This window comes from Mustela putorius, unplaced genomic scaffold (assembly GCF_011764305.1).
Source record: "Mustela putorius furo isolate JIRA1106 unplaced genomic scaffold, ASM1176430v1.1 tig00003836_pilon_pilon_pilon, whole genome shotgun sequence".
NCBI lineage: Eukaryota > Metazoa > Chordata > Mammalia > Carnivora > Mustelidae > Mustela > Mustela putorius.
In genome coordinates this window covers 31,638,598-31,662,982 of record NW_025421989.1, presented here as the reverse complement: position 1 = coordinate 31,662,982, position 24,385 = coordinate 31,638,598, and the positions used below count along the sequence as shown (strand labels likewise).

General features: G+C 37.7%; 1 protein-coding gene across 1 annotated transcript in view; it reads right to left on the bottom strand.

The window, feature by feature from the left end:
* CFAP47 (cilia and flagella associated protein 47) overlaps nt 1–24,385 on the bottom strand; it is a 529,980-nt gene that overhangs the window by 125,301 nt on the left and 380,294 nt on the right. The window contains exons 53-54 of the mRNA XM_045089444.1: nt 19,158–19,333; nt 18,440–18,547 (exon numbers count right to left, since the gene is read on the bottom strand). Coding sequence (XP_044945379.1) covers nt 18,440–18,547; nt 19,158–19,333 — 284 coding nt within the window. The remainder of the gene's footprint in view (nt 1–18,439; nt 18,548–19,157; nt 19,334–24,385) is intronic.

Below are 24,385 nucleotides of genomic sequence, written 5' to 3'. Positions count from 1 at the left end.
CATGAAAATTTTCCCAATCTCGTGAATGGAACCAGCGTTCATGTACTAGAGGCTGAGAGGTCTCCACCCAAGATTATATATTCCAAAAAAACACCAAGGCACCTGATAGTCAAATTGAGGAATCATAATTGTAGGTATAATCTCTTGAAAGCTGCTAGGACTAAGAGGCTCCTTACGTACAGAGCAAAGCCCATCAGAATAACGTCAGACCTATCCACAGAGACCTGGCAAGCCAGAAAGGGCTGGCAAGACATATTCAGGGCATTAAATGAGAAGAACATGCAGCCAAGAATACTTTATCCAGCAAGACCGACATTCAAAATGGATGGAGAGATAAAGAGTTTCCAAGACCGGCAAGGCTTAAAAGACTATGCAACCACGAAGCCAACACTGCAGGAAATATTAAGGGGGGTTTTATAAAAGAGGAAAAATCCTAAGAATAGCATTGAACAGAAATACAGAGACAATCTACAGAAAGAAAGACTTCAAAGGTAACACGATGTCAATAAAAACATATCTATCAATAATCACTCTCAATGTGAATGGCCTAAATGCACCCATAAAATGGCACAGGGTTGCATATTGGATAAAACGACAGGACCCATCCATATGTTGTCTACAAGAGACCCATTTTGAACCTAAGGATACACCCAGACTGAAAGCGAAGGGATGGAGAAGCATCTTTCATGCCAATGGGCCTCAAAAGAAGGCTGGGGTAGCGATTCTCATATCAGATAAATTAGATTTTAAACTAAAGACTGCAGTCAGAGATACAGAACGACACTACATCATTCTTAAAGGGACTATCCTCAAAGATGATCTAACAATTGTAAATATCTATGCCCCCAACATGGGAGCAGCCAACTACATAAGAAAACTGTTAATCAAGTTAAAGAATCATATTGATATGAATACATTAGTAATAGGATATCTTAACACGCCTCTCTTAGATCATCGAAGCAGAAAATCAATAAAGAAACAAGAGCATTGAATGACACACTGGACCAGATGGACCTCATAGATATATACAGAACATTCCACCCTAAAACAACAGAACACTCATTCTTCTCAAGTGCACATGGAAACTTCTCAAGAATAGACCACATACTGGGTCACAAATCAGAACTCAACCGATACCAAAAGCCTGAGATTATTCCCTGCATATTCTCAGATCACAACACTTTGAAACTGGAGCTCAATCACAAGAAAAATTTCCGAAGGAACTGAAACACCTGGAAGCTAAAGACCACCTTACTCAAGAATGCTTGGATCAACAAGGAGATCAAAGAAGAACTGAAAAAATTCATGGAAACCAATGAGAATGAAGACACTTTGGTCCAAAACCTATGGGATACAGCAAAGGCAGTCCTAAGGGGGAAATATATAGCCCTCCAAGTCTCCCTCAAAAAAATTGAAAAGTCCAGAAAACAGCAGCTGTCTTTACAACCTTAAAGAACTGGAGGATCAACAACAAATCAAACCAACTCCATACATAAGAAGGGAAATAATCACGATTAGAGCTGAGATCAATGAGGTAGAACCAGAGATAAAGTAGAACGTATCAATGAAACTAGAAGCTGGTTTTTTGAAAGAATCAATAAGATCGATAAACCATTGGCTCACTAATCCAAAAAGAAAAGAGAGAAAGCCCAAATTCATAAAATTATGAATGAAAAGGGAGAGAACACAACGAACACCAAGGAAGTAGAAACAATCATCAAAAGTTATTATCAACAGTTACATGCCAATAAGCTAAGCAACCTAGATGAAATGGATGCATTCCTGGAAAACTATAAACTCCCAAAATTGAACCAGGAAGAAACTGACAACTTGAATAGACCGATATCTAGTAATGAGATTGAAGCGGTGATCAAAAACCTCCCAAAACACAAGAGCCCAGGACCTGATGGATTCCCTAGGGAATTCTACCAAACTTTCAAAGAAGAAATAACACCTATACTCCTGAAGCTGTTTCAAAAAATTGAAGCAGAAGGAAAACTTCTAGACACTTTCTATAAAGCCAGCATTACCCTGATCCCCAAACCAGGCAAAGACCCTACCAAAAAGGAGAATTTCAGACCAATATCACTGATGAATATGGATGCTAAGATTCTCAACAAGATCCTAGCAAACAGGATCCAACAGCACATTAAAAAGATTATCCACCATGACCAGGTGGGATTCATCCCTGGGCTACAAGGATGGTACAACATTTGCAAATCAATGTGATAGAACAAATTAATATAAGAAGAGAGAAGAAGCAGATGGTCCTCTCAATCGATGCAGAAAAAGCATTTGACAAAATCCGGCATCCGTTCCTGATTAAAACGCTTCAAAGTATAGGGATAAAGGGAACATTCCTGAACTTCATAAAATCTATCTATGGAAGACCCACAGCAAATATCATCTTCAATGGAAAAAAGCTTGCAGCCTTCCCATTGAACAACAAGGATGCCCACTCTCATCACTCTTGTTCAACATAGTATTAGAAGTCCTAGCAACAGCAATCAGACAACCAAGAGAAATAAAAGGCATCCAAATTGGCAATGAAGAAGTCAAACTCTCTCTTCGCAGATGACATGATTCTTTATATGGAAAACCCAAAAGACTCCACCCCAAACTACTAGAACTCATACAGCATTTGAGCAACATGGCAGGATACAAAGTCAATGTGCAGAAATAAGTGGCTTTCTTATACACTAACAATGAAAATACAGAAAGGGACATTAGAGAATAGGTTCCATTTACTATGGCACCAAGAACCATAAGATAACTGGGAATAAACCTAACCAAAGAGGTAAAGGATCTGTACTCGAGGAACTACAGAGCACTCATGAAAGAAATTGAAGAAGACACAAAAAGATGGAAGACCATTCCATGCTCTTGGATCGGAAGAATAAACATTGTTAAAATGTCTATACTGTCTAGAGCAATCTATACTTTTAATGCCATTCTGATCAAAATTCCACCGGTAATCTTCAAAGAGCTGAAGCAAATAATCCAAAAATTTGTATGGAATCAGAAGAGACCCCGAATTGCTAAGGAAATGTTGAAAAAAAAATAAAATTGGGGGCATCACGTTACCTGATTTCAAGCTTTATTACAAAGCTGTGATCACCAAGACAGCATGGTACTGGCATAAAAACAGTCACATAGACCAGTGGAACAGAGTAGAGAGCCCAGATATGGACCCTCAACTCTATGGGCAAATAATCTTCGACAAAGCAGGAAAAAATATACAGTGGAAAAAAGACAGTCTCTTCAATAAATGGTGCTGGGAAAACTGTACAGCTATATGGAGAAGAATGAAATGACCACTCTCTTACACCGTATACAAAGATAAACTCAAAATGGATAAAAGACCTCAACGTGAGACAGGAATCCATCAGAATCCTAGAGGAGAACATAGGCAGTAACCTCTTTGATATCAGCCACAGCAACTTTTTTCAAGATATGTCTCCAAAGGCAAAGGAAACAAAAGTGAAAATAAACTTTTGGCACTTCATCAAAATCAAAAGCTTCTGCACAGCAAAGGAAACAGTCAAAAAAACAAAGAGGCCACCCACGGAATGGGAGAAGATATTTGCAAATGACAGTACAGACAAAAGGTTGATATCCAGGATCTATAATGAACTCTTCAAACTCATCAAATACAAAACAGGCAATCATATCAAAAAATGGGAAGAAGATATGAACAGAGACTTCTCCAATGAAGACATACAAATGGCTATCAGACACATGAAAAAATGTTCTCATCACTATCCATCAGGGAGATTCAAATTAAAACCACATTGAGATATCACCTTACACCAGTTAGAATGGCCAAAATTAACAAGACAGGAAACAACATGTGTTGGAGGGGATGTGGAGAAAGGGGAACCCTCTTACACTGTTGGTGGGAATGCAAGTTGGTGCAGCCTCTTTGGAGAACAGTGTGGAGATTCCTCAAGAAATTTAAAAATAGAACTTCCCTATGACCCTGCAATTGCACTCCTGGGTATTTACCCCAAAGATACAGATGTCGTGAAAAGAAGGGCCATCTGTACCCCCAATGTTTATAGCAGCAATGGCCACGGTCGCCAAACTGTGGAAAGAACCAAGAGGCCCTTCAATGGACAAATGGATAAGGAAGATGTAGTCCATATACACTATGGAGGATTATGCCTCCATCAGAAAGGACGAATACCCAACTTTTGTAGCAACATGGACAGGACTGGAAGAGATTATGCTGAGGAAATAAATCAAGCAGAGTCAATTATCATATGGTTTCACTTATTTGTGGAGCATAACAAATAGCATGGAGGACATGGGGAGTTAGAGAGGAGAAGGGAGTTGGGGGAAATTGGAAGGGGAGGTGAACCATGAGAGACTATGGACTCTAAAAAACAATCTGAGGGATTTGAAGTGGCGGGGGTGTGGGTGGGTGGGGTACCAGGTGGTGGGTATTATAGAGGGCACGGATTGCATGGAGCACTGGGTGTGGTGAAATAATAATGAATACTGTTATGCTGAAAATAAATAAAAAATAAATTTAAAAAAAAGTAGTACTATATGGGGCGCCTGGGTGGCTCAGTGGGTTAAGTCACTGCCTTTGGCTCAGGTCATCATCTCAGGGTCCTGTGATTGAGTCCCGCATCAGGCTCCCTGCTTGGCAGGGGGGGCCTGCTTCCCTTCCTCTCTCTCTGCCTGCCTCTCTGCCTACTTGTGATCTCTCTCTGTCAAATGAATAAATAAAATCTTTAAAAAAAAAAAGTAGTACTATATGATCCAACAATTGGATCCCAACTATTGAGTATATACCAACTATTGGATATATATCCAAAATAAATGAAATCAGTATCTCAAAGATGTAACTGCACTCCCACGTTAATTATTGCATTATTTACAGTGGCCAAGATATGTTCTTCCACAAATGTGAATTATACAATGAAGTATTATTCAAACTTAAAAAAGAAGGAAATCTTGACATTTGCAACAGCATGGATGAACTTAGAGGACATTATGTTAAGTGAAATAGCTCAGAGAAAGACAAATACTGTGTGATCTCATTTATGTGTGGAATATAAAAAAGTAAAAAATAGTTGTGGAAATTAAAATCAATTTCATGGCAAAGATTAATATAACTTCATGACATTTGAAATGGGCAAAGACAGAAAAATAAGAAGTGTATGTAGCTTGTGTTTGCCACTGGACCAAGGAGCAAAACATACAGACTGAAGAGGTACTTGATTCATTGTTCATCCGGAAAAAGTTTTTTGATTGAATTGAATCTAATAAATCTTTTCTTTAATTGCTAGTTTTCCCAATAATGAGAAATGAAGTTTGTAATTACAAATGTGTATACTGAGGATTGTTGATACACATATTTATTATTTAGGGACAAAATTAAATTGCTCGAGTTTAAAATGTTATACTTTTTCCTTGGGTTACTCATTTCTAAACAGTCACAATAAAATATTTTTTCATCAAGACTGTTTCAAACTTATTAATACAGAATAAGATGGAAAATTAAAATAATATTACTTTTCAAATCAATGAAAAATAAGAAGGTAATTTTAAAAATATATATTTATTTATTTTTAGAGTGAGAGAGAGAGTGAGCAAGCAAGCATGTAGAGGGGCTGAGGGAAAGAGAAGTATCCTGAAGCAGATTTCCCGCTAGTATGGAGCCCCACGCTGGGCTTGATCCCAGGGTCCTGAGATCGTGACCTGAGTTGAAATCAAGAAATGGCCACTTACCCAACTGAGCCACCCAGATGCACCAAGAAGGTAATTTTAATGAGAACCAAGTGGTAGCACCTTAAGAACCATTTCCAGGATGAAGTGTATCTGTGAACTCTGAATTATTTTTTCAACTTATTTTGAGTCTTAAACTTTTTCAAAATAAGAAGAAACTAAAAACAAAAAAACAAACAAAACAAAACAAAAACCACAGTGCCGGGGCACCTGGGTGGCTCAGTCAGTTAAGTGTCTGACTCTTGATTTCAGCTCAGGTCCTGATCTGAAGGTCTCGGATCAAGCCCTTTGTTAGGCTCCATGGTCAGTGAGGTGTCTGCTTCAGATTCTCTACTTCTTCCTTCCCCCCAGCTCTATCTCTCTCTAAAAATTTTTTAAAAAATCAACTCAAAATCAGGGTTGTGAGATCAAACCCAACATCAGGCTCCACAGTGAGTGGGAAGTCTGCTTGAGATTCTCTCTTCTTCTCCCTCTGAACTTCCCCCAACACATGCTCTCTCTCTCTAAGTAAATAAAATCTTAAAAAAAAAATAAAAACACCAGTGATGAGAAAATATCATGAACTCCTAAGAAGAATGCACTTATCATAGAAGGATAAAACAAAAAATGCCTCCAATATGTAAAGGTTCCTGGGGTGACTGAATTCAATTAATTTCATTTTGCAAATTATTTAGTAAGTGACCACTATCATTCTGAAATTCATTAATAATAATCTATAAGGCAAATCATAGATTATAATTGAGGCTGTCTCTGACTTAAAAGTGCTGAGTCCTACAACTTACTCCATTCGCCTCTGCTTATGCTTGACATAAACCTGGGAACAAGTAAATAGTGTATCTGCAACATGAATACTTCCATTGTACTCCAGGCTTTTTCTCAAACTTCTTAATCATCATTCAGGTGTTTAATAGAAACTTCAAATTTACAGGTCCCAAGCTGAGCTCTTGATCCTGACCCTCAAACCAGGTTTTCTTATAGTCTCCTCTATCTCAGTTAATGTCACATCTTTAGTTTCAGTTGCTCAGGTCAAAAACTTTAGTGTCATCCATGCCCTCCTGTTTTCCTTATGCCTCAAATATTTCTAGTGAACAAAACTCATTAGCTCTACTTTAAAAAATAAACCATAACTGAACACTTCTCTCCACAATCACTGGCAATCCTTTGGTCCAACCTGCTATCATCTTGGTCCTGAATTAGTGTAATGAACTCCTATTTTATGTTTCTCTCATATCACATGCAGATATCAACTCCAGGTACATTGTGGATCTAACCATGAGAACTATATACGATGACAGTGATGTTCTTAGTGATGTTAGAATATGGAAGAATTGGAGAAAACAAAAAGGCTTATAAACTACATTAAAATTCGGAATTTAATTTCACTAAAAAACTCCACTAAGAGACTGAAAAGGAAATTCACAAGATAAGAAAAGGTATTTGCAACATATATAACCCACAAAGGTTTGTAGTCACTATATATAAAGAACTATAAGATATAAAGGAAAATACAGACAAACTAATAGTAAAATGATCAAAGGGCAAGAAGAAAAATTTCAAAAAAGATAAACATATGGCAGGTGCTCAACCTCATTAGTCATGAGAAAAATGTAAATTAAAAGTGCATTGACAAAGGGGTGCCTGGCTGACTCAGTCAGAAGAGGGTGGGACTCTTGATCACAGGGTTGTGAGTTCAAGCCCTATGCTGGATGTAGAGATCACTTAAGAAAAAAAAAGTCTGAAGGGGTGCCTGGGTGGCTCAGTTAGGCTCTGACTCTTGATTTCAGTTCAGGTCATGGGAACTCAGGGTCATGGGAACAAGCTCTGCATTGGGCTCTGGGCTCAATGTGGAGTCTTTTGAGATTCTTTCTCTCTCTATCCCTCTGCCCTTTCCCTGTTCTCTCCCTCAGCCCCTCGGATAAATAAACAAACAAATAAATAAATAAATCTTTTTTAAAAATCTTAAAAAAAATAGAAGTACATTGACGTTCTACTTTACACACAGCACAATGGTTAAAATTCGTCTTACAATACCCATGTTCTTGAGGATGTAAAACAACTACCATTCATATATGGCCAGCGGAGTGTAAATACATAAAACCGATTTTGAACTTTTTATTGTTACCCACTAAATTAAAGTGATATTGCATTTCTATGTTTCTACCCAATAGAAATGAGCATATATGTGCAACAAAAGCATATACAATGTTATAAACAACATGTTTCATAATATACCAAACTGGGGGAAAAAAAAAACCCCAAAAGTTTATAAACAATAAAAAATTCTTTTGCAGCAAAGAAAATCAATCAAGCATGGTACACAGAACAACACAAACGGGTAAGTCCTGACCATTATTTTAGAGCCTCACATTTAAATATGAGCAAGGGGAGCCTGGGTAACTAGCGGGTTAAGCATCCAACTCTTGATTTTGGTTCCGGTCATGATCGAAGGGTCCTGAGTTCGAGCTTGGCTTTGGGCTCTGCACTCAGCAGGGAGTCTGCCTGGGATTCTGTTTCCCTCTGCTCCCCCTACTTTCTTTCTCACACTCAATTAAATAAATAGATCTTTAAATATGGGTAACACAAGTATCAGGGAAATTTTTGAGTAGGGAAAAAGAAGAAGAAAATTTATAACTAAAGACAAAGACCAAGACCTCTTAAAATGAACATTCATATCTTAAGCATATCAGAAAAAATATTATCAACATGAAATAAGAACAGAACGTTATAATTTTTAAAAACCCAGAAATATGTAAAAGAAATATCCAAACAACAACAACAAAAATGGTGCTGGATGTTGACGGCTGACACAAAAATTCAACAGAAAGAATAGAAGATAAACTCAGGTAAATGTAACTGAATGCAAAAGCACAGATGCTGGTAAAAAAAAAAGACCAAAAAAATAAGAAAATTAAAATAGTCCCCAAGCTCTAAAACTAAAACAAAGGTGTTGTAAGAAGAGAGAAAATAGATGGCATAATCTGAGACTTCCAGAAACTGAAAGTCATGTATTTCCATATTGAAAGAGACACCCAACTGCCTAGAAAAGTGTATGAAAATAAAGCCACACTGATTTATTAAACATTTTGAAGACATTGGATACAATTAATGGACATGCAAATTTCCAAAGAGGAGAAGGATCCAGAATAAGGCTAGCTAAAAAAATAGTTACTCTCAAACATCTATTATTATTTTGCAACTTTTAATTATATACAGTATAACTTAGAGAAAAAGAAATTATGCTTTAGAACAACATGACCAAAAGTAACAAGAATTCAAAAAGAAAGAGAAAAGGTGAGCACCTTTCAGTGTAATAAAGAAAAAAATCCATGATTGTAAAACTTGTTGTGCTAAATATTTTCACATTAAGTGTATTACATTTACTAATACTTTTATGTATGTATATAGTTTTCATACATTCATTTATTTTTAAAGCAAGAAAAAATAGAAAACTAGAAATAAGTTTGTTAGTAAGTGAAAGCAGACATTGCCAGCACCCCACCCAGTTCCCCTGAAAGATTTTTACCAGTACTCTTCCCTCAGATCCCAACTTCTACATACTGGCTGTTTATCTCCATCTGAGATCAGATTATTGCCGATGGGTCCTGCTGTCTCCTCAACTCTACAGGCAGTAGAAGTGCTTGGGAGTTTTTACCTCTTCCCAAGGAAGCTTATAGTGACTAGTAAGGGAGTTCAAAAGTCAAGCATCTTTGCATTAAGACAGGACCAACTCTGAGGTGTAATTTATGCTACAAAGCTCTCTGCAGGATCAGATAGTCTGGGGCTACACCTGCCATCACACCCTTGCTTAGCTTCTTCCCCTTTCTTATCCTGCTTCCCCTATTCTCTTACTGATTGCTCTTACTGGGACCACTTCCTTAACAAAGGACTTGCTAAGGATTTATCAGGTACAGATCTGGCACTGGGAGGAGCTAAGGAGCACTGCTGGAGTGCTAAGGGAGATAAATTAACAAAGAGGTACTGATTTGTCCATTAGTGCACATGCTCTTTAAAAGCATGAATTGTGTATTGTCCTTTGGACAGAAAAAAAAAATCTGAGACCTAAAGTTTCATCTATCAGTGGTGATTGAAATGCAGGAAAGACAACTTGGAATGGTAACAAAAACAATACTGGAGGATCTACTGTGCCATTAAAATCAGCCCAATACTGTAAGTTAGATTTAATTAAAAGCCCTTTATGTTATTTCACATGGATGCTGTTTCTTTTACATATGCTACTTCCAGGGTATTTTAGGTTTGCCTTCAGGCCTAACACGCTGTATTTTGTTTGAAGCAAGATTGCACCAAATCCTCTTGCAGATTCACGTATTTCCTAATCATCCTTCGTTAAGTATTGTTAATACAATCATGTATGATACTATAATATGAAGCAGGAAAGAGGCCAAAGGACATCTCTGCTAGAGAATGTAGAGATTTTGGCACGTTTTTATATTCACAGATGTTATTTATTTGTTTAGAGACTATTATCTTTCAAAGGTTTGTAGGGCAAATCTTTGGATTTTCACTGGATTTTCTATGTAGATCCACTAGCTTGAATTTGGAAAATTATATACAAGAACATTTTCCTTAGTCTCTTTTCTACATTGAGTAACCTAGGGCAAATCACTTAGCATCTGTAAACCTCACTTACCCCATTTGAAACCAAGGCAAATCCCCCTAATCGTCATATTAGTCTTAAAAAATATTCATGTAGTTTATATCTGTGAACAATATAGTAACTTTTAGGTCTTAAACTTCCTTTAAAGATGATATGGCTCAAAAAACCCTCATCCTGAATGAAAAAAAATTGTGACCCTGAGATGATAATAATGAATGTATTTTACACATACTAGAAACCAAAATGATTCCAAGAATATTTGATTTGAAAAGGATCTTTACTATTAAGCTATGAGGGATTACCTCATCTTTATATGGAATTATTGCATAGTAATTTATGGAAGCACGTTTTTAATTGTATCTGACATAATCAAAACTGCTCCCTAAAATATGACGTAAATAAATGTCACCTTGAGCTTTGTATAAGTCTGACCTGAGACCCATAAACTATTTAGAACTCATTAATACCATAATTCTATTTGTTTCACATTGGATTTCCATTTCTTAATAAAAAGTAATATTTATAGAATTATTAAAAATAAATAAAAATAAAAGTAGGGGGGTGCCTGGGTGGCTGAGTGAGTTAAGCCTCTGCCTTTGGCTCAGGTCATGATCTCAGGGTCCTGGGATTGAGCCCCAGTCAGGCTCTCTGCTCAGCAGGGAGCCTGCTTCCCCTCCTCTCTCTCTGCCTGTCTCTGTGCCTACTTGTGATTTCTTCCTGTCAAATAAATAAATAAAATCTTTAAAAAAAATAAGAATTTAAAAAATAATGATAAAAATAAAAAATAAAAAATTTTTTTCAAAGTAGGGACCCCCTGCATGGCTCAGCTGGTTAAGCATCTGGCTCTTAGTTTCAGCTCAGGTCGAGATCTCGGGGTCTTGACACTGAGCTCCAGGTCAGGCTTTGTGCTCGGTAAGGACTCGTCTTCTCTTCCTCTCCCTCTGTTGCTCCCCCTGTTCGGGCTCTCTCTCTCTCTGACTCTCTCTCAAATAAATACCTCTTAAAAAATAATAAAAGTATGAATTGTGATTTGATTACCCAACATACCAGCATCAAGCCTGGTACCAGATGTAATAAGAGCTCAACCATGTAAATATAAATGGTCATATGTCAAGGGTACATGCTATTAGCCATGTGACCAATTATTCTCCGCTGTATATTGCTGACCCTCTGCTTTGCTTTGACCAAACTTTACTCAGCTTTCTATGTTTCCTATGGGGCCATGACCTCTGTTTGTCCCCAAGCCTGAGCAAGCACAAATAAAGTGAAATATACCTCCTTCCTTGGCTTCTCCTGGGAGTCAGTATATCACAGGGTAGTTCTTTTCCTATCAATTGCCACCAGTCATTCCCTTTCCTTGCCAGATTTCCCCCCAAACAGTTTGCTTATCTATTCTTGTTCCACCTTTACCTTTTCCTGTTTGATTTTGAGATGCTTTCAGATTTCTGAGATGTGCATCTCCAACTATTTCAGTAGTCCCTTTCTCTCCCTTGCAATAATGATTCTGAATAAAGCCTCTCCTTACTAAGTCCCAATTTGTTTTTCTTTCACATAAATTTTCCATGGGGTAGTTTAAATATAAAATCTTTCCTAGAAAAGAAAATCAAGGACTAAAAATGTATTTATGAAGATGGCGGAGAAGTAGCAGGCTGAGACTACTTCAGGTAGCAGGAGATCAGCTAGATAGTTTATCTAAAGATTGCAAACACCCACAAATCCAACGGGAGACTTAAGAGAAGAAGAACAGCAATTCTAGAAACAGAAAATCAAACACATTCTGAAAGGTAGGACTGGTGGAGAAGTGAATCCAAAACGACGGGAAGATAGACTGCAGGGGGAGGGGCCGGCTCCCGGCAAGCGGCAGAGCAACGGAGCACTAAATCAGGACTTTTAAAAGTCTGTTCCGCTGAGGGACATCGCTCCAGAGGCTAAACCGGGGTGAAGCCAATGCGGGGTCAGCGTGGCCTCAGGTCCCACAGGATCACAGAAGGATCGGGGGTGTCTGCGTGTCGCAGAGCTCACAGGTATTAGAATGGGGAAGCCGGCTACAGAGACAGAGCCGAGGAGTGAGCTCCCAGCTCGGGGTTACCTTGAACCGGTCGCAGGCTCGGTGAGCTCGGAGCGCGGCCAGAGGTCAGGCAGACGGGAGTAATTGGGCACTGTTCTCTGAGGGCATACTGAGGAGTGGGGCCCCGGGCTCTTGGCTCCTCTGGGCCAGAGACCCGGAGGCCGCCATTTTCATTCCCGTCCTCCGGAACTCTATGGAAAGCGCTCAGGGAACAAAAGCTCCTGAAAGCGAACCCGAGCTGATTACTCAGCCCAGCCCCTAGTAAGAGCAGGCACTTTCACCTGGGGAAAGGACAGTTGAGAAACACTACAACAGGCCCCTCCCCGAGAAGATCAAAATGAAATCCAGCCAGGACCAAGATCACCTACCAAGGAGTGCCCGTTCAATACCAAGGAGAGCAGTGGAATTCCAGAGGAGGACAAAGCAAAGCACTGAACTCATGACTTTCTTTCCATGATTGCTTAGTCTTGCAGTTAATTTAATTTATTTTATTTCTTTTTTTCAATTTTTTTCTTCTTCTGCTAATTTTTTTAACTTTTATCCTTTTCTTTTTTAACGTTTTTAACTAGTTTATCTAATATATATTTATTTTCTTTTTTAAATTTTTTCTTTATTCATTTTCTTTTTTAATTGTTTCTTTTTTTTCTTTTCTTTTCTCTGAACCTCTTTTTACCCGCTTTCTCCCCCCCACCCCCGCACAATTTAGGATCTTTCTGATTTGGTTAAAGCATATTTTCCTGGGGTCTTTGCCACCCTTTTAGTATTTTACTTGCTCATTCATATACTCTTATCTGGACAAAATGACAAGGTGGAAAAACTCACCACAAAAAAAAGAACAAGAGGCAGTACCAAAGGCTAGGGACCTAATCAATAAAGACATTGATAATATGTCAGATAAAGAGTCAGAATGACAATTCTCAAGGTTCTAACTGGGCTCAAAAAAGGCATGGAAGATATCAGAGAAATCCTCTGGGGAGATATAAAAGCCCTTTCTGGAGAAATAAAAGAACTAAAATCTAACCAAATTGAAATTTAAAAAGCTATTAATGAGGTGTAATAAAAAATGGAGGTTCTCACTGCTAGGATAAATGAGGCAGAAGAAAGAATTAGCAATATAGAAGACCAAATGACAGAGAATAAAGAAGCTAAGCAAAGGAGGGACAAACAGCTACTGGACCACGAGAGGAGAATTCGAGAGATAAGTGACACTATAAGATGAAACAACATTAGAATAATTGGGATTCCAGAAGAAGAAGAAAGAGAGAGGGGAGCAGAAGGTATATTGGAGAGAATTATAGGAGAGAATTTCGTAATATGGCAAAGGGAACAAGCGTCAAAATACAGGTGGTGCAGAGAACCCCCCTCAAAATCAATAAGAACAGGCCCACAACCCGTCACCTAATAGTAAAATTTACAAGTCTTAGTGACAAAGAGAAAATCCTGAAAGCAGCCCGGGAAAAGAAGTCTGTAACATCCAATGGTAAAAATATTAGATTGGCAGCAGACTTATCCACAGAGACCTGGCAGGCCAGAAAGAGCTGGCATGATATATTCACAGCACTAAATGAGAAAAACATGCAGCCAAGAATACTATATCCAGCTGGGCTATCATTGAAAATAGAAGGAGAGATAAAAACCTTCCAGGACAAACAAAAACTGAAAGAATTTGCAAACACCAAACCGGCTCTACAGGAAATATTTAAAGGGGTTCTCTAAGCAAAGAGAGAGCCTAAAAGTAGTAGATCAGAAAGGAACAGAGACAACATACAGTAACAGTCCCTTTACAGGCAATACAATGGCACTAAATTCATATCTCTCAATAGTTACCCTGAATGTAAATGGGCTAAATGCCCCAATCAAAAGACACAGGGTATCAGAATGGATAAAAAAACAAAATCCATCTAAATATTGCCTACAAGAAACTCATTTTAGACCCAAAGACATCTCCAGATGTAAAGTGAGGGGGTGGAAAACAATTTACCATGCTAATGGACATCAGAAGAAAGCAGGAGTGGCAATCCTTATATCAGATCAAATAGATTTTAAGCCAAAGACTATAAGAGATGAGGAAGTACACTATATCATATTCAAGGGATCTGTCCAACAAGAAGATCTAACAATTTTAAATATCTAAGCCTCTAACGTGGGAGCAGCCAACTATATAAACCAATTAATAACAAAATCAAAGAAACATATCGACAATAATACAATAATAGTAGGGGACTTTAACACTCCCCTCACTGAAATGGACAAATCATCCAAGCAAAAGATCAACAAGGAAATAAAGGCCTTATATGACACACTGGACCAGATGGACATCACAGATATATTCAGAACATTTCATCCCAAAGCAACAGAATACACATTCTTCTCTAGTGCACATGGAACATTCTCCAGAATAGATCACATCCTCGGTCCTAAATCAGGACTCAACTAGTATCAAAAGATTGGGATCATTCCCTGGATACTTTCAGACCACAATGCTCTGAAGCTAGAACTCAATCACAAGAGGAAATTTGGAAAGAACCCAAACACATGGAGACTAAACAGCATCCTTCTAAAGAATGAATGGGTCAACCAGGAAATTAAAGGAGAATTCAAAAAATTCATGGAAACAAATGATAATGAAAACACAACAGTTCAAAATCTGTGGGACACAACAAAGGCAGTCCTGAGAGGAAAATATATAGCGGTACAAGCCTTTCTCAAGAAACAAGAAAGGTCTCAGGTACACAACCTAACCCTACACCTAAAGGAGCTGGAGAAAGAACAAGGAAGAAACCCTAAACCCAGCAGCAAAAGAGAAATAATAAAGATCAGAGTAGAAATCAATGAAATAGAAACCAAAAAAACAATAGAACAAATCAACGAAACTAGTAGCTGGTTCTTTGAAAGAATTAATAAGATTGATAAACCCCTGGCCAGACTTATCAAAAAGAAAAGAGAAAGGACCCAAATTAATAAAATCATGAATGAAAGAGGAGAGATCACAACGAACACCAAACAAATACAGACAATTATAAGAACATACTATGAGCAACTCTACACCAACAAATTTGATAATCTGAAAGAAATGGATGCATTCCTAGAGACATATAAACTACCACAACTGAACCAGGAAGAAATAGAAAACCTGAACAGACGCATAACCAGTAAGGAGATTGAAACAGTCATCAAAAATCTCCAAACAAACAAAAGCCCAGGGCCAGATGGCTTCCCGGGAGAATTCTACCAAACATTTAAAGAAGAACTAATTCCTATTCTCCTGAAACTGTTCCAAACAATAGAAATGGAAGGAAAACTTCCAAACTCATTTTATGAGGCCAGCATCACCTTGATCCCAAAACCAGACAAGGATCCCATCAAAAAATAGAACTACATACCAATATCCTTGATGAACACAGATGCGAAAATTCTCACTAAAATAACAGCCAATAGGATTCAACAGTACATTAAAAGGATTATTCACCACAACCAGTGGGATTTATTCCAGGGCTGCAAGGCTGATTCAACATCCGCAAATCAATCAATGTGATACAACACATTAATAAAAGAGAGAACAAGAACCATATGATACTCTCAATAGATGCTGAAAATGCCTTTGACAAAGTTCAGAATCCCTTCCTGATCAAAACTCTTCAAAGTGTAGGGATAGAGGGCATATACCTCAATATTATCAAAGCCATCTATGAAAAACCCACCGCAAGTATCATTCTCAACGGAGAAAAACTGAAAGCTTTTCTGCTAAGGTGAGGAACACGGCAGGGATGTCCATTATTACCACTGCTATTCAACATAGTACTAGAAGTCCTAGCCTCAGCAATCAGACAACAAAAGGAAATTAAAGGCATCCAAATCGGCTAAGAAGAAGTCAAACTCTCACTCTGCAGATGATATGATACTATATGTGGAAAACCCAAAGACTCCACTCTAAAACTGCTAGAACTTGTACAGGAATTCAGTAAAGTGTAAGGATATAAAATCAATGCACAGAAATCAGTTGCATTTCTCTACACCAACCACAAGACAGAAGAAAGAGAAATTAAGGAGTCAATCCCATTTACAATTGCACCCAAATCTATAAGATACCTAGGAATAAACCTAACCAAAGAGGCTAAGAACCTGTACTCTGAAAACTATAAAGTACTCATGAAAGAAATTGAGGAAGACAAAAAGAAATGGGAAAATGTTCTATGCTCCTCGATTGGAAGAGTAAATATTGTGAAAATGTCTATGCTACCTAAAGCAATCTACACATTTAATGCAATTCCTATCAAAGTACCATCCATCTTTTTCAAAGAAATGGAACAAATAATTCTAAAATTTATATGGACCCATAAAAGATGTTGAATAGCCAAAGGAATATTGAAAAGAAAGCCATAGTTGGTGGCATCACAATTCCGGACTTCAAGCTCTATTATAAAGCTGTCATCATCAAGACAGCATGGTACTGGCACAAAAACAGACACATAGATCAGTGGAACAGAATAGAGAGCCCAGAAGTAGACCGTCAACTCTATGGTCAACTAATCTTCTACAAGCAGAAAAGAATTTCCAATGGAAAAAAGACAGCCTCTTCAACAAATGGTATTGGGAAAATTGGACAGCCACATGCAGAAAAATGAAATTGGACCATTCCCTTACACCACACATGAAAATAGACTCAAAATGGATAAAGGACCTCAATGTGAGAAAGGAATCCATCAAAATCCTTGAGGAGAACACAGGCAGCAACCTCTTCGACCTCAGCCGCAGCAACATCTTCCTAGGAACATCGCCAAAGGCAAGGGAAGCAAGGGCAAAAATGAACTATTGGGATTTCATCAAGATCAAAATGTTTTGCACAGCAAAGGAAACAGTCAACAAAACCAAAAGACAACTGACAGAATGGGAGAAGATATTTGCAAACAACATATCAAATAAAGGGCTAGTGTCTAAAATCTATAAAGAACTTAGCAAACTCAACACCCAAAGAACAAATAATCCAATCAAGAAATAGGCAGAGGTCAGGAATAGACAGTTTGGCAAAGAAGACATCCAGATGGCCAACAGACACATGAAAAAGTGCTCCATATCACTCGGCATCAGGGAAATACAAATCAAAACCACAATGAGATATCACCTCACACCAGTCAGAATGGCTAAAATGAACAAGTCAGGAAATGACAGATGTTGGCGAGGATGAGGAGAAAGGGGAGCCCTCCTACACTTTGGTGGGAATGCCAACTGGTGCAACCACTCTGGAAAACAGCATGGAGGTTCCTCAAAATATTGAAAATAGAACTACCATATGACCCAGCAATTGCACTATTGGGTATTTACCCTAAAGATACAAACATAGTGATCTGAAGGGCACGTGCACCCGAATGTTTATAGCAGCAATGTCTACAATAGCCAAGCTATGGAAAGAACCTAGATGTCCATCAACAGATGAATGGATCAAGAAGATGTGGTATATATACACAATGGAATACTATGCAGCCATCAAAAGAAATGAAATCTTGCTATTTGCAACAATGTGGATGGAACTAGAAGGTATCATGCTTAGTGAAGTAAGTCAATTGGAGAAAGACAACTATCATATGATCTCCCTGATATGAGGGAGTGGAGATGCAACATGGGGGGTTACGGGGGTAGGAGAAGAATGAATGAAATAAGATGGGATTGGGAGGGAGACAAACCATAAGTGACTCGTAGTCTCACAAAACAAACTGAGGGTTGCTGGGGGGAGGGGGTTGGGGGTGGGGGATGGGGTTATGGACACTGGGGAGGGTATGTGCTGGGGTGAGTACTGTGAAATGTCTAAACCTGGTGATTCACAGACATGTACCCCTGGGGATAAAAATATATTATATGTTTATAAAAAATAAAAATAAAAAATAACAAAAATAAATAAAAATTAAAACAGAAATAAAATGTATTTATGTCTTACCAAAAAGATTAAGTAAATTACAACAATATTCTTTTAGATAAACTTTTCTCCTTCCACGAAACAATTTTATCTATGAAATGGAACTTACTTCCCAAGGTCACATTGTATTTCTGGTATTGTGACTGGTTTTGGCAATTCAGTAGTTAATCTCAGTAAATACCAGAACTCGAGAGTCACATCTGGCTGAAAAACAATGCTGGTGGAGAAAAATATACAAAATCTTATCAGTGGTTTTAGTTTGTGTAATAAAATTGGCAGAAAATATCCTAAATAGGTGGTTTCAAATACAATATTTGACAACTGCTTTGTGACACATTCTACTGTTGTTGTAGATATATTTTTAAATGTTTCATTTTCATGAGAAGATCACTTCATTATTCAGAAAAAGGTGTCATCATTAAGATCTATTTAATAAATGCCTGTTGAATGAATGAAAAATATTTAAACATTAATTAAATCAAATGTCTTGCAGGAGCAATAACAAGAGAAGTCCTGCTTTCTGTAATTAAATCCAATTTGGTTCGTTGATTTAAACACCTGTATATTTTTGTGTGAAGGCTATTAAGTGATACGCAACTCTGGAGACCTTTCTGTATTATCAGCATGTGCTCCCTTCTGGGGAAACAGAAACAGAACCTGTGACTGTCTGAAAGTATTAACTGGAAACAATAAATAAATAAAATTATAACTGGGCTGGTATGTCAACTCTGTCATCTTTTATTTGAGTAGATGAATAAGTCACTTAAAATCCTTTTGAAGGCTTTATTTCAAAGGATCAACAATAAAATGCCACACTCAAACCATACCTTTCATCTCTACAGCCTGTAGTCGCTGGAGAATACTGTACGACATAGTTCATATACTCTCGCGGATGCAGAGTAAGTTGTTTGAGTCCATTAAGGGCAGCACTGGATAACTGCACATCTATGTGAATGATTCTCTCTTTTGGATTAGAGAGAGGTATTTCCATGCAAATGCTCTCCTAGAAATACAGAACAAATATATAATAATCAGCTTTTCGTGTCCGCATAGAGTGAGTCGTTGTTCTATAAAAGCAAATGCAAAGAAAACTTTTATATAACATAAGGCCATTTATTTTATTTCTCTCCTTGATCCACTATTAAATATATCTCACTTTTAATCTCTTATATGTTTTTCTTGACTAGTCTTGGTAAATGGTATTTTTTTCAACAACAAATACTCTAAGACATCCATCTAGCTAAATGCTATGGAAAGGATAAAATTACATTGAAAATATAGTTTTCGGGCCCCTGGGTGGCTCAGTGGGTTAAAGCCTCTGCCTTCAGCTCAGGTCATGATCTCAGGGTCCTGGGATCAAGCCCCACATCGGGCTCTCTGCTCAGCAGGGAACCTGATTCTTCCTATCTCTCTGCCTGCTTCTCTGTGATCTCCGCCTGTCAAATAAATAAACAAAATCTTTAAAAAAAAATAAAATTTCGTTTTCTTTGATACCATTATGACCATGAGGTCCATTTGTCAATGTTTTCTCTAGCTGTGTTACTCAAACTTTAGCATGCATAAGAATCATCTGCAGAGATTGCTAAAACACAGATTACTGGCCCCCACTGCCCGCAAAGAATCTGATTCAGTCACTCTGGGATGTGGGCCTGATAATATATATTTCTAAAAAGTTCTGCTGATACAGAGGACACACTTTAAGTATCTCTCTACATCAGCATCAAGTACTAAGGAAAATCTGAAGAAGACAAATCATGCTGATAATACAATTACCTTCTTGTTTAGAGTCTTCCCTTCCATTCTGGTTTCTCCTATCCTGTCCCTCTAGCTACACCCACTTAGCCCTGGAAGGTACTGTTCAGGTTCTAAGATATTTCTTGATCCCCATTCTGACCATTCTAATAACTTATATTTCATCCCATTACAGCCACAATCTCCACTATACTATAGTAATAGTAAAAAGCCATTAATTGAAACAAAAATGTTAAAGGTGATCAATAGACAGGACATATCTCAATTCTGAACAAGGATGAGTTGTCTATAATGTCTTACCCTAATGAAATGGAAAATGTCACGCATTTCAGTCATAATTCAAAGCTTGGCAATGGGTGTACTTTAGGACTTGCAATTATTTTGAAACTTATCACATTACAGAATGACTAAAACAACCTTGATACTAAGCTGGTAGGGACAGGTGGCGACGGGGAGAGAGTTATTTACAACACATATCTTCAAGATAAACATTACAGCTTCACCCAAAGAATGAACACTTGCTTAATTACCAATATATAAATAAATGAGTGGATAAATGTTATGTTTTAGGGGAATGGAAACAGCATTGAGTGTGGTGAACATCATCTGGTAAGGAGAGATGAAAAACAAGAATATATACAAATTTACAATTAAATCAGGATATCATTTATTACAAATCAGATCTAATTATAAATGCATGGGAAAATGGCTATCCATAATAGTTTCAGGAGATATTAGAATCATGGATTCTTAAAATATATGGGCATTTAAATTGCTGTAGTAACTAAGCTCATGATTATAAAGAAAGATAATTAAAAATATAAAATAGAAAAAAACCAATAATGACATTAGGTCATTGAGTTTATCATTTTCTAGGCACTCTGAAGTATTTCATGAGACTGTTATAGAACTCAGCCTCCTAAGGAAGTTTCTAAGGGTCACACAAATCAACGACTAGGCCATATGCCAGGATAACAAATACCAACTATAATATTGGCCTAGAAACTTTGCCCAGCTCCTTAGGCAGAAAACTGAAATGAGACAGCTTTGGACTAGACAATTGTCCTGGTCTATTACTCAGATATTTCTCAGACAAGGTCAGTGTCAGTTTAAAACAATGCTTTAGCTTCTTCTTCACAGAAGTAAAAATACTAGGATCTAAACCAGTGATTTTCAAAATGTTCTCATCACAACCTAGAATAATTCATTTTACATCACAACGTGGCCCACATACACATACCACTGAAAAAAAAGATTCACAAAATGATCCCTGCTCTTCCCACATGTGACATTCTCTGATGCTTTCTATTCTCTTGTATTCTATTATACCCCCCCCCAAATGCTTGTTTTGACACACTCACATTTTTTTGAGACCGTACATTGAAAAACTCTGGTCTAAAGAGGAATGAAGTACTGGAATATCAGATGGCTTTATGTCTCATCACATTTAGATTCTGAACACAAAGTAGAACAAAACCACTTTCAATCTACTGCAATGGCTGTGAACGACAAGCCATGAAACAGAAGCACGCCCTAGTGATACAAACGTGTTAGGACATTCTAACCTTGGACGAATCTTTAGAGATGCAAATGGGGATGGCAGCTCTGGGGCACGTGTGTAAGAGCCTCTTTTTCACACATCCATGGCAAATACCACTACTTGATCACTTCACTCTTATCCAGTAGGTCTGGACACCCCCTCAAAATCGAGCAGCCTTCCAGAGAGCAATCGTTAATTGCTTCGAACCACCTGCACTACAGCAGTAAGGCAGTCTCTAGGGAAAGCCTGCAGTGGAATTCTCTGGGGCCTCAAAACCGGCACGAGACTCAATAGAAACGAATGTTTCATTATAGTAAAAAGCTTTAAGTATCCAATTAATTAAGAGTGCTGTATTTCTAGTCTGGTAAAATTCGTGTCAAATTTAACTACAGCATTATAAAAAATAATTTCAACGTTCATTATAACTTGAATATTTTCTTTTCAAGTTTAAATCGATAAAAAGCCCTAAATTACACCTTTAAAATATAGTATTGTATGAATAATCTCTTTTAAATATACATCTGCCAAAATACTGTCAAAATTAATTTAGACAAGATTAATTTTCTAACTGTATTTCTTAAGGCCATAAAAATTAGATATTTCTTTAAATATTTCATGTGCTCAATAAGTTAAAGTGATTTTTGTCATTCATCATTTGATGAGATGATCCAGGTTTGTAAGTTTATTCTTGAAATACCTCCTTTGTGTTAGCTACATAATCCAAAAATACATAACTATTTTCAACGTCAGAAAAATAATGTATAAAGAAGTCATTTGCAAAAATGGTTAACAGTCTTACTGTCTAAGGCATCTTGCCACCCCCATTCCATTTTATGACAAATAACTCTCACTCAATAGGAAATATAAAGACAGCTGAATTTCTGTGATTACGCTCTCTATATAAAAGGTGTGAAATATTTGGCTAGTGTATGTCTTGCCAATGGCATATTCTCCCACTTTGATGAGTGGTTTTATAAGTTTTTTTAGAATTAAATATATATCAATTTGGACTGATTTTGGTTTTGGAAATTCAAGTGAAATAGTGACTTTTTTTTTTGTCTTTTGTCTTTACATGGCCTCTTTTGGGTGCAATGATAGAAAGCATTCCTTTATAAGGTGTTCAGTATTTTTCTCTGGATTGTACTTAAGCAATATTTTAGCTAACATAATGACTGCTTAAAGAAATTGGTTTCATTTTTCATCATCCTTTTGTAAAAGCAATAAATTATGTATATTTAATCCTGTGGCATATAAGTAAAGATTTGAGAGCATGGAGACCTTCATAAGATGTTGAAATTTAGAACACTGAAAAAATTCACTCAGCTGAAATTGGAATAGGTTTAAAATACGTACAAACAGATGTATTGAATTTTGCAAATTATAAACGTTTTCAGAGGAACTTTGATTACTTATATTCATTTTCATTTTTAAAATGTATTTATTTATTTGAAATGGAGAGAGAGGAGGAGAGGGGGTAGATGGGGAGGGGCAGAGAGAGACTCTTAAGCAGGCTCCACTCCCAGTGCAGATCCCGATTCGGGCCTCGGGCTCATGACCCTGAGATCATGGTCTGAGCTGAAATCAAGGGTCAGATGCTTAAATGACTGAGCCTCTCAGGACCCCTCACCCACCATATTCACTTTAAAACAAATATAAAATATTTTCAGGGACACCTGGGTGGCTCAATCAGTTAAGCATCTGACTTCACTCAGTCATGATCTTGGGGTCCGGGGATCAGGCCCCTCATGGGGCTCCGTGCTCAGCAGAGAGTCTGCTTGTCCCTCTCCCTCTGCCCCTCCCCACCTTGTGCTCTTCCTTTCTCTCTCCCTCTCTCATGAATAAATAAATAAATAAACCTTTAAAGATATTTTTGGCATCTAAATATAATTTATATGTTCATTATTTTCTTAAAATAGAAAAAACATTTTGAGAGATTTTAAAACAGGTCAGGTCATTCCTCTTTACACTCTCAAGTGGCTTCTAGTTGCACGTGGAATAAAATCTCATCTTACCCTCAGAGGCCCTGCAAGATGTGGCCCTGACGGCACCTCTGACTGGAAGAACCGCGCCCCCTCCCCGCCCCCCGCAATCCCCAACCCACTGCCATTTCTGTCCAAGCTCCAGCCTCACAGGCATCATTTCTGTTCCTGGAATGTCTGGCCTCCTACCTACTACCTCCAGTCTCACCAAGCTCATTTTGTTCCGAGGGCCGGGATTATTTGTCAGTTGCTCCACCTGGGTGCATTTCCTCAGTCTTCACGCCACAGTTGACGAAACTCTGGACTATTTTTGTTGGCACAATTATCACTAAATTTAGCTTAGGTATTTATTGTCATGGTAACAGAAAAACGGAATAGACTAAATTCGGTAGAGAACTGAAAACGGTTTCTCTTCCACTACTGATCTCCAAACCTGGCAGGATCTCCCTATCTCCACCTTGTTGTTTTCTCAGAATAGTTCCTAATGCCAGAGCAGTCTGGTTGTCAGATCTTTAGAGAGGTATAAAATCAATCAACATTTTCATTTCATGTCCAATGAATGTTTTCCCTGATCTTTCCTCCTGGTACTCCCTTCCTACCCCCAAGATACGTAGTAATTTTTCAGACTGCTTGTGAGGAAGCAGGTAGATGTGACCTGCTCTTTTCAAGCCTCCACTCTAATTTCCTCTCCTGTAATCACTATGTTAATATGGCATCTTCAAGGCTACAGGATGAAGATGGGATGAGAGGTAAAAAAAACAAAGGCCACTTACTCAACTGATAC